This window comes from Trichoderma harzianum (assembly GCF_003025095.1).
Source record: "Trichoderma harzianum CBS 226.95 unplaced genomic scaffold M431scaffold_9, whole genome shotgun sequence".
Lineage (NCBI taxonomy): Eukaryota > Fungi > Ascomycota > Sordariomycetes > Hypocreales > Hypocreaceae > Trichoderma > Trichoderma harzianum.
Window position 1 is genome coordinate 694,686 of NW_020209257.1, and position 15,552 is coordinate 710,237.

Here is a 15,552-nt window from a genome sequence, read left to right on the forward strand (position 1 = left end):
GCAGATGTCTTGCCCAGCAAAGCGGGTGGCGCAACGGGTATCTTCTAGTCGACTGTGGAGTCTATCGTGGAGATTGTCTTGGCTTTGCGGTTCCGGATAAACGAGATTTAGTCTCGAACATGAACCCAGATCAGATGCTCTGCCTCAGAATGGTTTTACTGCAGCTATAAGGAAGCAACAAAGAGCTACCCGGATCAGATACGGCACGACAGAGGCGACATAGCCAACAAGGACGACTTGAGATGAGTCGGCGCGCAAACAGCGAGCTCAACTGGGGCAGCAAACGCTTATAAACGAGCGGAGCGACAGCCCGCCATCCATGCATGGCTAAAGTGGATATAGACAACCTCCTCCGGAGTAGTTCCCGTTTGTAAAACTTCAACAGACAGGGTTAAACAAAAGCATGGAAGCAAGCCCTTCTGGGTCCCCGATCCACATTAGATTGGTTGTCCATCCATCAGAAGGGCAGGGGGCGACACTCGCTGGGACTAGGCAGGCAGGTCGGCGTCAACGAAACCCGATGCGTTCGTACTCGTAGACCAGTTAACAATGCTTGCGTTGGTGGTGCGGTGGCGTTCAGACCTCCAAGTAGCGTAGAGCAAAAGCAGCAGAGCGAAGGAGCAGAGAGAGGCTCTAGCGGACTAATCGAATTGGAGCAGCTTGAACAAAGGCCCCCCAACGGAAGTTTTCCAATTGGCTGCTTCACAACGGTGAATGAATCATACAACGTCTTGTTGTGGAAAACTCATGGGCCAAGACGGGAGCACTCCACCATCGGCGGCGTGGCATGGAGCCGCAAACAGTTTCGCTACCGGCAAGAATTCAGCAATAGGGGCTCAAGATCGATGATCCGCACATGCACATACGCTTCACCGTCTAGCAAAGCCAGATGACACATGCCGAGATGGATAAGAATCTCTGCATTTACCCCGGGCAGCTGCCGGCGTCCCATCTCCATTGCGATCGTTACAAAATCGTCAACGTCAGTGCGGCGCCGAAGCGGTGCCGCAGTCCAAGAGGCTGCCGGAGATAGCACTCGGAGGTCTTTTGTAAGTTCGCAGAACAACATGAAAGATATTGTTTCAACCAGTAAAAACAATGGCGGGTTTCGTGGCTGCTCGTATACCGGAGTCCGTACCCGCCCGCCTCTTGACTTGGCGCTCCTGAGCTCTCCGAAAGCGTCGATAGTTGGACGCCAGCTGGCATTGCGGTTTGTCAGCAGAAGATGAATCCACTTCATCGGCACGGAGTTCATTAAGTCTGCCGATCTCCTGATGGTCCCTTTGTAGGCTGGACTAAGCAATTATCAATTGCTCGCCATTATTTCCCGGCTAAGTAGGTTTGGGAGTTGACCTCTGCCCGACTCATCAAGGTTTGCCGCGCGCGGATTGGGTCAGCACTCAAGCGGGACGCAAAAAGGCGGTACGACAGAAATACCTTGTAGTTTCGTGCCGTGTAATTGTAATCAAGCAGCTGAAGGACTAGGAGAAAGGTTATTATTGTATCAAGGAATTACTTCAATGGAGCAGATTAGGTAGCCACAGGGAGAGGGGGGAACAAAGAATCATTGGCTCACCGGACACTTTGCAATCCCGCTTACATTTTTCAATCCATCTGACATCCGAAGAAGAGCTGTAATGGTGGGTTCTCTCTGCAGGCTGACAGGCACTGTGAGTGTGAGTGAGCTTCATGGGTTTTGCGATTCCCTGCCGTTGCCGAAAGTTTCGCATGGCTGCCGATGAAGAAGGATCAGCAGATTGTTCACTTTGTTCCGGTGTCGAGGAAAAGCTCAAATATACTGCGTATGATATACTCGCGCATGGTGAAAATTGCAAGCCTGGAGTTTCGTGATATTTCGTGTTACCTGTAAGAAAAGGAACAGGGGCTCCATACAAGGCACAATTCTTTCCGTTTGCCTCGCCATTTGTTGCTCCGCTTTCCCGCTGCCTTTGAGCCCACCTCGGGTCCGAGTGCGGATGAAGAGGCGGAAGAATGTCACCGAGATGGAGCTAGCGGGTTGGCGGGCAATATCATAATGCACGTGACCCTTATCGCGATAAGACTTTTACTCGTAGTGATGGTGATTTTTTGATAGAGCATCGTCGCTGAGCTTCATAGAACGCCTGCTGAGCTTCCGATGGCGACCGACAGCATCCCTACTCTCGCCATACCAGGCACAATCCTGGGCCCAGCTAGCAAGTATGCTCCGGGCCCGGGCACGCATATTTACGAGGGCAGCATTGTTTCCTCGCTGCTAGGCAACGTTGCCGTCACAGCACCGGCCAAGGCTCCAGGCCCGGCCAAGCGATTGAACAAGATTACGGCTCCTTCTGTGGAAGAGCTAGCGACCATATCTGTCGTTAGACGCGGCCGCAAGCGAGAGGTGCTACCAGATGTCGGCAACATTGTATTGGCGCGCGTGGTGCGTCTCATGCCTAAGCAGGCCATTGTAGTCATCCAACAAGTTGGCGAGACGGTTCTGCAGACAGAGTGGCAGGGCGTGATACGGGTACAAGATGTGAGGGCGACAGAGCAGGACAAAGTCAAGATTCACGAGTCATTCAAGCCTGGCGACATTGTTCGGGCCCAAGTGGTAAGACACTATACATTCGCAGAGTATTGATGTTGGCGGAAGACTGACGCAACGAACCATTAGATTTCCTTGGGAGACCAGGCCAACTATTATCTCTCAACAGCCTCAAATGAACTTGGTGTCATTATAGCCACGAGCGATATTGGAAATGACATGGTTCCTATTAGCTGGAAGGAGTTCAAGGATCCCGAAACGGGGGTGAGCGAACCGCGAAAGGTGGCCAAGCCAAGCTGAAGATGCTGCTACGAGACGTTGAAACTCAATCGCCGCCCTTCTATGGAGAAAGACATCTTGGACTGCAAATAGTATCAACAACACTAGGTCCGGTTACCTAGCTAGGCACTTGGGCTCTCCGCATTGACATGTATGCGCTCATGCATGCACATAACCGTTGTAGGGCCGGGGCAAGGGTTCAGGTTGGGATGAATTGGCCACGGCGCAGAACAGCATCCAAGTACGCCAACGGGCCACTGCTTGGACTCCGGATACCGAAATATTGAAACAGGCTGCAGCCAAACGAGGCGATGAATAGCGGCGGCGCATGTGTTGCTATATAATGCACGGATATGTTGACAGCCGAAACTGGTTGATATTTAGAATAGAATGGGGGCGGGTTCAGGTTCTTGTTAGCGCACTAATTGAAGCTCTATTTTGGGACAGCCTGCTATAATAGAATGGAGTACTGTCATTGTGCCTGACTAGAGACGGCCAGCTATGTATGCCCTGAATTGCCGAATATATCCGTCTCAATTACTATCGACCCTCAGACATCAAATCCTCTGTGTCGTCTGCAGCTAATTATAGCATCAAAACCCCCCTTGGTGTCTTTCATGTAAGGTACCTGTATTAGACTCTTCCGGTAGTCACACAGACCAACTCTTCATCAATTGATTGCAGCTGAGACGATATAAAGTGCCCTGAAGCAGCGGACCCAGCCGCTGTCAGTTCCCCCCAGCCCCCCCTGTTTGCAGGGCCTCCCTCCTCCCTTGCGCCCCTGTCCGCAACTCCACCTACACGCGACATTCTTCAAGCCGCCCCGCCACTTTTTGGCTTCTTCAAACCTGTCTGCTTGGGTGCTTGATGGGCACCAATCCCGCTCTTCATCGTGTGTGTTGCCCGGCCATAACTTGTAGCGGTTGTCAGTATATCGACAGGATTCTTGCAAAAGAGCGGTCTGTGGAAAAGAAAGCCTGACCTGACCCGACCCGAGGGAAAGCCTGGACCCTGCTAGACTGCACAAAAGATCAGAAGCAACAAGCAAGCAAGCAAGCATGTCGTCCACCATGGTCGTCACGGCGTCGAAAACAACATCGCTCTTCGTCGATCCCAGTCCGTCGTGCTGCCCCAGCTGCGGCTTCGTGATCCCTCCGCAGCACGATGAACCGCCGTCGATGCAGCTGCTCGATGCCCAGGCCCGCATCGCCGAGCTCGAAACCCACGTCTTCCAGCTGAACCAAAAGGCCACCGCCGCCGTCGACCGCTGGGCCGAGTACGAGGCCGAGCTGTCCAAGCTGCGGGCCAGGCTCTCCTCGTCGCCCGAGCCCGCGACGATGACGACCCAGAGCCCTACCCGCTCGTCCTTCTTCCAGGCCGGCGCCACGAGGATCTCCGCCCTCATGTACTCGCGCCGATCGCAGCCCGCCAGCCCTCCTGCGTCTAACAAGCCCTTGCCGCCTGTGACGCCGCCGCCTACCGACTCCAGCAGTCCGTCAAGGACCCCCGGCCGCAGGGAAGAAGATCTGCTCGAGGCCCTCAACAAGGAACAGATGCTGCGGAGGGCTGCGGAGGGCCGGCTCAACGCCACGAACAAGGAGGTTGAGGAGCTCAGCGTGACGCTCTTCGAGCAGGCGAACGAGATGGTGGCCACGGAGCGCCGCGCTCGGGCAGCTCTGGAGCAGCGGATATCTGAGTTGGAAAAGCGAGACGTGGAGAAGAAGCAGCGGCTGGACAAGCTGGAATTGGCCATGAACCGCATCGAGAAGGTCAAGACGCTGCTGCTGGAGGGCTACGACGCCGCGGCTCTGTCACTTGCGTCTGAAAAGATTGAATGAATGAAATGAAATGCGAGGGAACAAAAGTATTACTGGAACTAATTGGGTTGGTTAGGTCTCATGGGTTGGTAATGGGATATAAGATTATTGGGAATCGGCAGCGCAGGATTCTTTTCTCTATTGGTTTTTTCTTTTCTTTTGTTGGCGAATTGGTTCATGCATAGGAATAGGGATTTGTCCTGCTTTGAAATTTTTTGGCTGTTTCGGCTCACACAGACTGTGATACTCGACCTGGGGAGTATTAAGAGTATATAATAAGATACTCTGTATAAGGTGTGCCTACTGGTGACACTGGATAGAGCATTTCATGGACAGGGAACATGAGGCGAATTGAAGAATTGTGTATATGCATTGTGGTACGGCGCAAGAGACTACCATCAGTCATAGTATCTGCTTCTATATAGACGCCTTCATGTCCCTAAGGACGTTGTTCGTTCACCCCAAACGCCTGTGTTCCTGTCCCCATCCCCCCTGGACTGACTGCTATCAGTCATCGAAATATCGCAACGCTGCCATTTGGTTCCCCATTTCCACGAAGGGTGTATGTGAGAAGCTGCCTAGATAGGTTTTGAAATATAAGTTTTCTTCGTTTGCTTTAGTCGTCGAAGCCGTTCCAAGACTTTTCATCGTCCGACTTGCTGGGCACTTTGTTGCCATTTGTCTGCCGAGTTGGCTTCTCTCCGTCACCCTTTGCCTGGATTTTGCGAGCAGGTGATGCCGCACCATTGACAGATGGAGACCGTGATCGCTTCTCCGATCGAGCAGCATTAGTAGGTGATGCAACTGGGCTGGTGCTCCTCTTTTCCTGCTTCTTCTGCACCTCGACCTTCTCGGAAGATGGGCTCGGGGCCTTGGAAGCTGCCTTGGGGCCGGACCAGTTTCCTTCGGGCTCGCCATTCCATCGCGCGAGCATATCAGCGACCTTGGGACCCCAGACCTCCTCTCCTTTGGCCAAATCATCGTATTCAAGGCAGTTTGTGCCACCGATGGTGAAGTCGCTCTGGCGGACACGGGCAAGCTCCGCCATGAGACCCGCAGATCCCAGCTTGGTGCCGAGATCATGGCAGAAGCTTCGGACGTAGAAGCCCGACGTCACCTTTAGTCGAATCCTGGCGGCAGAGGGTCCCTCATCGCTCCATGGTGGGGGAGTGCTTTCGTCGGGCGATGGAGGGACGAGATTCTTGCCCTTACTAGAGTAGACGGGTTGAGGTAGCTGACCGAGAGCACCAGACATCATGGCTGAGTGCCTCGCAGTTTTTTGCTTCTTGCGCGGCGCATCTCTAATGAGCTCATCCTGTCGCTCTTCAAACTTGCGCTTGAACGTCTCGTGGGCCGCGACCGCCTGGTCATCTTGCTCCTTTTCCTCCGGCGTGAGCTTTCGCGCAGTCTCCTGCTGCTTCTTAACCCTCCAGACCTGCTCGGCAAGGTTGCGCTCAGACGCCTCGGCCTCCTCCGTTGGCCAGCGGTGGTTGTGTGTCTTCGGCTCGTAGTAGTCCAGAAGCTCAACTTCCAACACCTCGACTTCCCTTCCCTCAATCTCCCTGGGTATAGGTCTTCCTTCGCGCGCATACTCGTAGAGCGGCTTGCCGTTCATCTTGAGCGCCGAGAACAAGGGTGGAATCTGAATCTGCTTTCCCTTGAAGGTTTCCAGCTCCTTCTCCACCATTTCCCGTGTAATGTGGTCGTATGGTCGCTTAGACAGGATACGGCCCACTCGATCATAGGAATCGGTGCTTGCGCCAAATAGGACGACGGTTTCGTAGGTCTTGGTGCAGTCGAGGAACTGGGGCAGTTGCTTCGTGGCTGAGCCGATGCCGAGGATCAGGACTCCGGTAGCCAAAGGGTCCAAAGTTCCTCCATGGCCAATCTTGACTTGTGACGCTTTCTTCTCGGCCTTGCGTCGATTGAATTGAGGGCCCGATTCCTTAAGTCGGCGCGCGATTTCTGCATCGATCATGGGCTTGAAGAAGGAAGAGGGGTTGAAGGCTTGCTGGCATTCTCGCACCACCTGGGCTGAGCTGAGGCCGCAAGGCTTGTTGATGGCTAAAGCAGCGCGCATTAATGTATTAGCAAGATTCCATAGGCGCCAGATTCGCTGGAAGAGATGCGACAAAGCTGGGAAGCAGGATGAGGATATGCCTACCAAAGACACCATCCCGGACGACGTCCGAAGCCATTGTCGATAACACTTTTCCAAGCCGTCGCATACGAGGCCTGAGATGGGCGAAGGAGGGAAAGACGAAGATGGTATGAAGAGGAGAAAAAGGAAACAGAGGAAACGGAAGAGAAGATGGCGGGTATAAGAGGGGGGAAGCTGCAAGTTGCGCAGTTCTCACCACGAACTCACTTTCACCTCCGGCCTTCAGTCCGCGACTCAGGCGACGGGTGGTTTTGGCTGGGAAAAAAAAAACTTGTCCTAGCGCGCTGATAAGAGATTGCGAGAGGTGAGTGTACTTGCACCTGGGCCGTGCCGGGTTAGCGTCAATGTACATAAGGTGCAGTAAATTTACCAGCATAGAGCATGTACAAAAGCCCCTCCCGGGCGCATCAAATGTATAGAATACAGGGACTTGCCGATACCTGGACGGGGAAAGGCTCCCCGTTGAAGGCTGATGTGAGGGTCCCTGTCACCATGAATTCAGATCCAATTGACAAATTCCATCACTGTTTGTTGACTTGGAATTCAGTAAACTTTCATTTTAGAATACGTCACAGCCAGGCTTGAATTTGACAGGTTTTAACCAGGTAGCTACTGCAAGCTACCTGTGGGTTAAGTACCTCCACATTAACATTTGAGCTGCTATTACCGATACATTCCTCAAGTCTACTCCCATTGCTACCCATTTTCCATAGTATCTGCTGGTTGCTATTTCTACTATCTTCAATTACTATTAAAGTTACAATTGAAGAAATTTGTGACCCCAAATGCTGCGTAGCAAGTCTCCATGTATATTTGCTTGATATGTCCAGAGTAATAGATGCTGTCAACCCACCAAGTAAGGGCCCGCGGGCGGTCAAATATTGACTTGAATTGAAGTCTTCCATCCTACAGCAGGGCGATAGTGGGGTCATGCAACGGCGCTGTGCTACAGTGGCTCTTACAAGGCTGGTCGGCGCATTCAAAGCCACTGACCCCTCCGAGATTCTACTGGACCCAGCAATCGCGAACGCCTATGACGCCGTGCTAGCGCGCTCGTGTTCACCCACTGCCGCTTCTCAGCCTTTTCGACTTGCGCGCCTACGATTTGGACGGTGCATCTACAACTGAACTGCGCAAACACCGCCAAAGACACCACCTGGACCCGGCTATCCATATCTTGCCTCTCGATCAAACCAAGTGAAGAATCTCAGCTCTTTCACCCCCAAGATCATCCCGCTGGCCCTCTGGCAATTCCGCTATCCGACTTGCCGACTTCAAGTCCGCCTCTCGTACCGTCGCTACCACCAAAGCACCAAAGCTCTCAGCCTCCAGCTATCCCTCGAGTCCAAACCCGCGGTTGTTCCTTATTCTGCTTCGAAACTCATATCGTCCTATGGTCACCTACTACATCTGTGATTCATAATGAGCGGACGCAGGCGAAGGGCGTCGACGTCGAGCGTCGAAACCATAGATGGAGACAAGATCCGCTGGTTGCAGGAGTCTTCCGTTGTCAGATCACAGCCCAAGGACGTCTCCAAGGATGATTATCCTTGCTTCGAGCTGCGCGATGCCACCGTCTACGATAGAAAGGGAGAGGCTCTCGAGAACGCACTCAATGTCGTCGTGCGAGGCCCATACGTCGTGCGAGGCCATCTCATCATAGACGATCCCTCTCAAAAGACACACCGTGAGTTACTGCCATCCACTCCCTTGCTTCCTCGCTCCTTGGCTCAGCAACTCTAACAATCGCAGTAATCATGAGGGTCCGAGCATCTACACCCATAGAAATCCGCCATTGTATCGCATATTCGATCGGAGAGGACGATGGGCGCCCTGTTGTGTGGGTTCTGGGTCGAGGCGGCTGGTACGAGATCAACCCTTCAGACGCATACCGACCGATATTCAATAAGATGTGCGAGGCCACGACCATGTACTACAGTTTGGTGGACATATACAGCTCTGGCAAATTTAGCAAGACACCCACCGCACCGGGTGCCAACCTCCTGGAGGCTCTCCGCACTGATTTGTTGCAGGTGGGTAGAACCAATACACGCATGAACCACATTCCTCACAACGACCAATACTAACGACGCTTCGCAGTATGCCATGAAAGTAGGCGATGGAGCAACGTTCAACGAGGTTATACAGCGGTGTGCTGAGCACGCCATCTTCTTCGTCTGCCAATTTGGACAGGAGTCTCTCAGCCTTATAGACTGGAAGCAAACCCCATTCCATAAATGGTTCACGGTTGAGCACGCCGTAAGTTGACCGTTCCTGGTCTACCGAACGCTTTTCGACTAACATACATACAGGACGTGGTGCATAAAACAGAGTTGGCGCTCAAAAACCCACGAAAACCAAGCAGTCCGGCGCGTGAGATAGTGAGTCCGGCGCCGAGTAACAGGTCCTCCAATCGCATTACTAGGAGTCTAAGCACGGAGGTTGTTGATCCCGATCAAATCCAGCTATCGAAACGGCCGAAACCAAGTCCTCTTGCAGATGTGGCCAGCCCTAGTGCTGCTGCTCAGAGACCAGCAATGCCTACGCAATCTGCTGACGGTGCAATGAGCACTGCAGCAGATGATGACTCTCCGTTGGCCTCCGTCCTCGCTGCATTAGAAGCGTTATATGCCGAAAAGGGGGGTTCTAAAAAGGGTCTCACTGCGACGAATTCTCTCAATTTTATCTATTTCAACTACAGAATCCCCAACTACAAAGACGGCTCTGTAGGAGCCCATCGCATTCCCGCCGAAGAAGTCTTGCATTATAATGCTGCCGCCTTATTGCAGGTACTTGACAAGGGGAGGTTCCAGAAGCACGAGCTCTGGTCTTTTCTCGAGGAGTTGTCAACAAAGCCATTTTCTACCCGCGCCATAAAAGCATCGGAATTTCCTTTTCGACTGATACCGCGCAAAGCCATGCCGCGTCAATCCAAGAAGCCAGCGCCAACTGCTGTTGACCCAGAATCATCCTCACATGAAGCTGGTGCAGCAAGTCCCAACGATCCTCCTCGGCATATCGGCAAATCATTGAAACGACCTGGCCGGAGACCGATCAAAACATCAGGCCTACGAACAGGAACTGCCTCCAAGAAAAGAACTCACGCCGAGATTGGAGATGAGAGTGAGCCGGACTCCGAAGCCTCAGGCATCAAACGGTCACACTATTTCTCGGATAAGGACGAGGAGGAGGAAGAGGGGGACACTTCTATGCAAGACTTGACCGAATTGAACACCCCTAGAAAAGCTGGTCCGTCTGTTCAGTCGCAATCAGACGACGTAGAGCCGATCCAGATTGTAATTCGCACAGAGAAGATACCTTCCACCGTCCCCAAAGGCCCCGATGATACTTGGACGTGCGAAGAAGATGGCTGCGCTTATGTTGTGCGAGGTGGTGACGCGCAAGGGTGTCAAACTCGGATTCAAAAGCACTTTGAAGAACACCAGGAGCAGAACAAAAGACTCAACCTCGCAGTCACAGAAAGCAGCCGTGGCCACATGCCGATTAAGTATGCCTATTTCTCCCCTTTCCTGATACTCGTTGAATTCCCTCCCACCACAAACACAACAACAACGAGAGCTACTCCCGCTGTCGACGCCCCTTTAAGCCCCCCACCGGAAGCCATACCAGATCTAAGTGGATCAGCAACAGAAGCATTCCGTCAGCTTGTTGGCCAATTTCGCCGCCGTCCCCAGCCCGTTTCTGATAGAATACCGTCTCTAACGCTGTTACAGTCATCTACTCGAGAAGCTCAAGCGAATGGGCGAAAAAGCCCAGCCGAACCAGTCGCCGGATGGAACACTTCCGCAGCCGATCAAGAGGAAACTGATAGTGTGACGCTGCAGCTCGAGGACGACGATTGAATTTTTCTGATTCAGCTGCTCGTGGACGGTAAAAACTCACGTGAATGGCTGACTTTTGTCTTTTTTGCCCATTGCTCTTCTTTTGCTCTTTGTCTTTATCTATTCGCATTTTTAGATGTAATGGCATGCGGTCGGGATGGTGGTTTCGGGATAAAGGGATATCGGGATGGGGGCATTAACAAAGCGGAGTTTACGGTTGAGAAATGAAACGACTTTTGCGATTTGTATTTGACGAGTGCATGATGATTTACACGCCTGCTGTTTTGTCTCTGGTAGATAGCTTTGGAAGGAATGGAAATATTTTGGGATAGGATAGCCATCAGGCAGCCTGATAGGGAATGGAAATTCACATAATAGCATTCATGAGAAGAGGCATTCTATCAAGTATGAAGTAAGCATCTTGTTCTTTTAACAACAGGACCAAGATTCAGTAGTGGAATTGAATCACGTTTTTTCCCTTTTGATTCAAGGAATATATAAATGCTTCTTATTGCATGACTGAAAATATCTGTGTTCTCATTTTTCTAAACCTTTGCGAATGTGTTAACCCGCCCTTATAATCCTAACAATCAGAAGAGAGAAAAAAAGAAAAAGAAGAGCAGAGCCCTCAAGTCTCCCCCCTAGCTGCAATATACAGCCACAGAGATTCTCTTTCTGCCCATGTTTGGTAGTGTCCTAAGCTTCATCCTTGTTGTCCCCCCATCACACTCTACAGTATATCGTCACAGTCTTCGACCCAAGCTTTCTAAACGGCATCGACTCCATTCGACGATTCCGGCTTTTCTTTCGAGGCCTCAATGACAAAGGCCTCTTCAATAGCTCCCAGCCGCTTAAACACCCTGAGCCAACGCTGACCCCATCTGCGGATCAAGGCCTCAGGCTCACTGAAGCCGTCACCCATCTCCATCAGTTCATCCTTATTGCCACCTGCCCAACTGACCAACAAATCGTTGAGAAGACCGAAAAGCTCCTGCATGGCTTTGATCTCGCTCTTGCGCCCTTCCTCGTCCGCGTCGGGAGAGGCCAGAAGCTGGCGAACTCTAAAGCTAACCTTGGTCACCGTATTCAAGACGAGCTCGAAGATGTGCGGCTGCGCAAGAGCCTCACCCGCATTAGCGCCATCGATGGGAGAACCATCCGTCAACGCCCAGCGAACAACTGACGCAGGCGTTAGGATGGAGTAGTTAAGCAGCTTTTCAACGATCGACAGGGCAATGCCGGGGTGTGCGTGCCAGTAGGCCATGACAGCTGCCAGAACCTGGTTTTGCGCCGCCGGAGACGAGTTGGCAGCCTTGAGAAGCCGCTCCTTGCTTCGGTCAATGCAAGCCAAGACGTGGCTTAGAGACTTGGATCCAACCCAGCAGATGGCCGTCATGACGACGTCAGTGCTGGCAACGACCGGGTCAAGTGCTCTTTCACCAGCTTCAGCCTCAATCTTATCGATGATGGGCTGGAATTCTTCATCAGGCGCTTTTCGCTTAAGCAGGGCGCCAATCTCTTGGCCTTCGCTCGAGAATGGCGTGTCTACACGAGGCAACACGGTCAGCAACTTGAATAAAGCGTATGTTATAGATAGTAGTCACCACTTACCAGAGTTGTTAAACTTGAAATCAGGCACATCCTTTTCCTTCTCAGGGCCAATCAAGGGCTGATACGGTTCAGGAAGAGTCTTCTGGATTCGCTGAGCGAAACTCAGTCGCACTTCTTTGTCCAGCGCGCCTCTCAGGAACCACTTTGCAGGATGAAGGTCAGAAAGGCTGCAGTCATCACTCCACTCCGCCCACTTCCACGTGAAGCCAAAGTTGCTCAGGTGGTGGGAGAACCAGTCAAGGAATCTGAAACTCAGCTGAAGATCCATTCGAGGCGAGTTATTATAGAGGTAGCGAATTGCCCTTCCCAAACTAGGCGCAATGGCAGCTGGGGCGAGTTTGCAGGCTTCCGTCAAAACAGAGTGGTAATAAACCAATTTGTGCTCAGGTGCGGGTAACTGGAAGAGCTGTGCAAAGACAATGTCGACGGCGACATCTTCAGGCTTCCATGTAGACTTTCCGGGAGCCGCGTTGCGTAATTCATCGAATGGAGTAGCGCGCTTAACAAAGGTATCGTCTGCAAAATAGCAGTCCAAATCGATGAGGTATCTCGCTGTGGCGTTTCTGTTGAAATGGAGGCCATTGATAGTATCAGTAAGGCCATCCCTTATTAGAGAAGACGCCACGCTATCCGTCGAGGGGACAGACTCGACTTCCTGGTCAGCATAAACGGAAAAATAGACCTCTGGAAACAGAGGTCGAGGACCAGTAATGACAGTGGATGGTATGGAAATCGTGGGCAAAGCATGCTTTGGTGCATTGGCAAGCTTGTCCTGAGCCTCAATCTCCTCCAGAGGCATGTTCCAGGGCCTTGGGATGCAGGTCAGCTCCCAGTTTTTGGAGGCCTCAGCTTGCAATTGCTTTTGCAAAAGCATGCACAGGCTCAGGGACGCCGTTGCGCTTTCGCTCGAGGGGTCAGGGTGGTAGGGGTCGACCAGAGCCTGGAGCGCGTGGGGTTCGGAAGCGATGATATCAGTCTTATCCATGAGATCCGCTGCCTTTTGCTGGAACTGGCCGGGGGCTGCAGCCATGATATAGGGGATCGTAAGAAGGATGATCTTGACAATTTCCGTGCCAATGGTCTACACGATTGTCGTTAGTATGATACCAGAAGAGAAGAGACCTCGATCAAAAAAGAAACCTACATCCTCGGAGCTTGCCGTCTGCAAGTCGGCAGCACGACTGAAGAGCTCTTCAAGCAGAGGAAAGACTCCATCGCCCTCCAAACATGCTTGCAGGCACGCCAGAAACTTCAGGTACAGCTTCACTTCTCTCCACTCCCCCTTGGCGATCTTGCTCTCAGCCTCTTGGGCAACGGGGGCGAGGACGGCGTCCACAATCTCAGGCTTGATGGTGTTTGCCACGAGCACAACAGCCGCCACAAACGGCGTCTTCAAAGGCTGCTCGACAACCAGCTGCATGGCCAGACTGACAAATGTATTACGCAGGTTCTCATCGTCATAGTTCTCGGCCACCATGCGAGCAATGGACTGCACTTCCTCGGACCATCGGCGCAAGGGGGAGTCGGCAAGGCTGAGGAGCTGTCGTCGAAGACGCACGGGCACGGGCACTGAATCTATTCGCCTTCGCTGCTGGCGGCGGTCGTAATGATCATCGTCATCTGCAGGTAGGGACGGTCGCATGAGCTTCTGCTAGAGCGTGTAACGACAACATTGGGGGAATTCCGGACGAAACAATGGGGGAATCCTTGAACGAACCTCTGTATCTCCTCTTGCGATTATGGCCGCCCTGCTGCCTTCGATCGTTGTCGGCCATGATTCGACTCTCGGCTGAAGCGAATAGCGATTGTGAGGGAGGCAATTGATGATTGCAAACAGTGGGAGCGCTGGGCTGGTGAGCTGCTGAAGTGCTTAAAGCTCGGGAAAAGCTGCTGCAGGCAACGCGCGCGACGGCCTTCAAACGCTGAACTAGCACAAGTTTAGTGGTTGATGGATTCCCTGCGCCTGAGTGGGTCCGCGACGTGCAGCCGGCCTAGTCTTCCCGTTGGTGCCTCAGGCTGCAACTGTTTTCGTGTGAGAACCAACATCCAGCAGTTTCGGTGATTGGGCCACCCTTTGAGCGAAAAGAGTACATGTAAGAAAATACTCTAGGTAGATAAAGGGGTATAACTTGGATCAAATGAGTGCAGTGTCGTAGCATTTAGTTGTCCTACCTACTGCTACGAAGAGTAGCTGTAATTTGGAAATCAATGGTTACTTCATGTTGCTATCACTGGCATCTGTTGGCAGATATCCGGTTCCCCAAATATCTGCTACCATCGCGATATTCTTCTGGTATCTGCTACTATAGCCATGTTCCTCTAGTATCTGGTATTCTCATCATTAATGCCATTTTTCCTGCTACAGGTAGTACATGGATATTTTTGCATGTGCCTTGGAGCGTTACCAGGGTGGAGCCGGGAGCTTCAAGGTGACCTCAACATCAGAGAATCACGTCTTGTGCAATGGAGCACTCTTTGTTAGGCTAGCTGCAGGAGTTTGCCTTGTTGATACTATCTCCATGCTCTGAAATTGCCCAATGGCCGAGTTACTCGCAAAATTAATGTAGCATCTTGCACAAATCTTGCTTCTTGGATTGAGGTGCTTCATCGAGGTGTGCATAGCTCCTTGTTGAGCATCTACCTGGTTCTTCTAACCATTTGCCTGACTTCCGTGATACATTTTGCTCATTTTTTTTTTGTTCCTTCATTTTAACCACGCCCAAAAATTAGGACCAATGAGGGTTCTCTTAAGCGCTCTCATGGTAGTAGTAAAAGTCCATCTCCCATTCCTTTTTTTCATCTGTTTAAACGATGCCTGTCCTAATGTCCCGCTAAAGCTCATTTTCCCCATCCATTGTCTGCGACATCCGGGCTTTGCTGCTGGGGCTCTATATCCCACGATCCAAGACGTTCACATCTTGTCCGTCCAGCAATTTCAACGTTTCCCCTGCCCCCCCATTTCCCTCTCCCGCTGTACGCCGATGCATAGAAGGCGACAAAGGAGACACTCATGTTAAGACACAAGGTCGACATCCGATACCATCGACCTGATAATCCCCTCCATTTCCATAAGCACGGAGCTTCATGACACGACAACAGGAAAAAGAAAAACAAAAAAAAAGAAGCAACAGCCAGCTCCGTCATGCATCGAAATGTGGTCTAAAAAAGCGATCTCCTGCGATACGCATCAATGCAGCCTCCCTCGTGTTGGCGGGTGGCCCAGGTTCCCGCCCGGAAAACCAAGTTTTTTAGGGGATCAAAAAAACGCCTCCTTTCCTTTGCCAATTTTGAGACAATGTCCGAAGCTCTCCTCTC

The 15,552-nt window shown here is 51.9% G+C and overlaps 8 protein-coding genes across 8 annotated transcripts; 5 read left to right on the top strand and 3 right to left on the bottom strand.

Moving 5' to 3' along the window:
- Positions 1–513: 513 nt before the first annotated feature.
- M431DRAFT_470586 (hypothetical protein) lies at positions 514–1,474 on the bottom strand. The gene is made up of 2 exons (XM_024915427.1): positions 867–1,474; positions 514–808 (listed from the first exon to the last, which is right to left on the bottom strand). The coding sequence occupies exons 1-2, from the start codon at positions 1,253–1,255 to the stop codon at positions 703–705; spliced, it is 495 nt and encodes a 164-aa protein (XP_024772411.1). The 5' UTR covers positions 1,256–1,474; the 3' UTR covers positions 514–702.
- Positions 1,475–2,137: 663 nt separating this feature from the next.
- M431DRAFT_7246 (hypothetical protein) lies at positions 2,138–2,827 on the top strand (the record flags this gene model as incomplete). The annotated part of the gene is made up of 2 exons (XM_024922026.1): positions 2,138–2,593; positions 2,657–2,827. The coding sequence occupies 2 exons, from the start codon at positions 2,138–2,140 to the stop codon at positions 2,825–2,827; spliced, it is 627 nt and encodes a 208-aa protein (XP_024772412.1).
- A 1,157-nt stretch (positions 2,828–3,984) lies between these two features.
- On the top strand, positions 3,985–4,644 carry M431DRAFT_90298 (hypothetical protein; the record flags this gene model as incomplete). Its single annotated transcript, XM_024924135.1, has 1 exon — positions 3,985–4,644. One exon carries the CDS (start codon positions 3,985–3,987, stop codon positions 4,642–4,644), a length of 660 nt encoding a protein of 219 aa, XP_024772413.1.
- Positions 4,645–5,239: 595 nt separating this feature from the next.
- Positions 5,240–6,799, bottom strand: M431DRAFT_497055 (hypothetical protein; the record flags this gene model as incomplete). Its single annotated transcript, XM_024917552.1, has 2 exons — positions 5,240–6,687; positions 6,784–6,799. The coding sequence occupies 2 exons, from the start codon at positions 6,797–6,799 to the stop codon at positions 5,240–5,242; spliced, it is 1,464 nt and encodes a 487-aa protein (XP_024772414.1).
- A 1,085-nt stretch (positions 6,800–7,884) lies between these two features.
- Positions 7,885–11,044, top strand: M431DRAFT_510005 (hypothetical protein). The gene is made up of 5 exons (XM_024919396.1): positions 7,885–8,471; positions 8,537–8,817; positions 8,885–9,043; positions 9,097–10,292; positions 10,519–11,044. Exons 1-5 carry the CDS (start codon positions 8,207–8,209, stop codon positions 10,619–10,621), a joined length of 2,004 nt encoding a protein of 667 aa, XP_024772415.1. The 5' UTR covers positions 7,885–8,206; the 3' UTR covers positions 10,622–11,044.
- A 69-nt stretch (positions 11,045–11,113) lies between these two features.
- M431DRAFT_18247 (hypothetical protein) lies at positions 11,114–14,179 on the bottom strand. Its single transcript, XM_024913143.1, has 4 exons — positions 13,955–14,179; positions 13,382–13,857; positions 12,238–13,318; positions 11,114–12,171 (listed from the first exon to the last, which is right to left on the bottom strand). Exons 1-4 carry the CDS (start codon positions 14,010–14,012, stop codon positions 11,393–11,395), a joined length of 2,394 nt encoding a protein of 797 aa, XP_024772416.1. The 5' UTR covers positions 14,013–14,179; the 3' UTR covers positions 11,114–11,392.
- Positions 14,180–14,183: 4 nt separating this feature from the next.
- Positions 14,184–15,041, top strand: M431DRAFT_470688 (hypothetical protein). The gene has a single exon (XM_024915429.1). The coding sequence runs from the start codon at positions 14,446–14,448 to the stop codon at positions 14,668–14,670; it is 225 nt and encodes a 74-aa protein (XP_024772417.1). The 5' UTR covers positions 14,184–14,445; the 3' UTR covers positions 14,671–15,041.
- M431DRAFT_510010 (hypothetical protein) lies at positions 14,991–15,294 on the top strand (the record flags this gene model as incomplete). The annotated part of the gene is made up of 1 exon (XM_024919397.1): positions 14,991–15,294. A coding segment is annotated over exon 1 (230 nt), but the record flags the coding sequence as incomplete, so codon positions are not given.
- Between the last annotated feature and the right edge of the window lie 258 nt (positions 15,295–15,552).

Excerpts from the sequence above, each read along its gene's own strand:
- M431DRAFT_18247 (XM_024913143.1), bottom strand. The coding sequence starts at position 14,012 with ATGGCCGACAACGATCGAAGGCAGCAGGGCGGCCATAATCGCAAGAGG. Across the intron at positions 13,858-13,954 it reads TCGCAAGAGGAGATACAGAG|ATGACGATGATCATTACGAC; the intron begins GTTCGTTCAAGG and ends CCCTACCTGCAG. Across the intron at positions 12,172-12,237 it reads TTTCAAGTTTAACAACTCTG|ACACGCCATTCTCGAGCGAA; the intron begins GTAAGTGGTGAC and ends TGCCTCGTGTAG.
- M431DRAFT_470586 (XM_024915427.1), bottom strand. The coding sequence starts at position 1,255 with ATGAACTCCGTGCCGATGAAGTGGATTCATCTTCTGCTGACAAACCGC. Across the intron at positions 809-866 it reads GCTTTGCTAGACGGTGAAGC|CGAAACTGTTTGCGGCTCCA; the intron begins GTATGTGCATGT and ends TCTTGCCGGTAG.
- M431DRAFT_470688 (XM_024915429.1), top strand. The coding sequence starts at position 14,446 with ATGGTTACTTCATGTTGCTATCACTGGCATCTGTTGGCAGATATCCGG.
- M431DRAFT_510005 (XM_024919396.1), top strand. The coding sequence starts at position 8,207 with ATGAGCGGACGCAGGCGAAGGGCGTCGACGTCGAGCGTCGAAACCATA. Across the intron at positions 8,472-8,536 it reads TCCCTCTCAAAAGACACACC|TAATCATGAGGGTCCGAGCA; the intron begins GTGAGTTACTGC and ends TAACAATCGCAG. Across the intron at positions 9,044-9,096 it reads GGTTCACGGTTGAGCACGCC|GACGTGGTGCATAAAACAGA; the intron begins GTAAGTTGACCG and ends ACATACATACAG.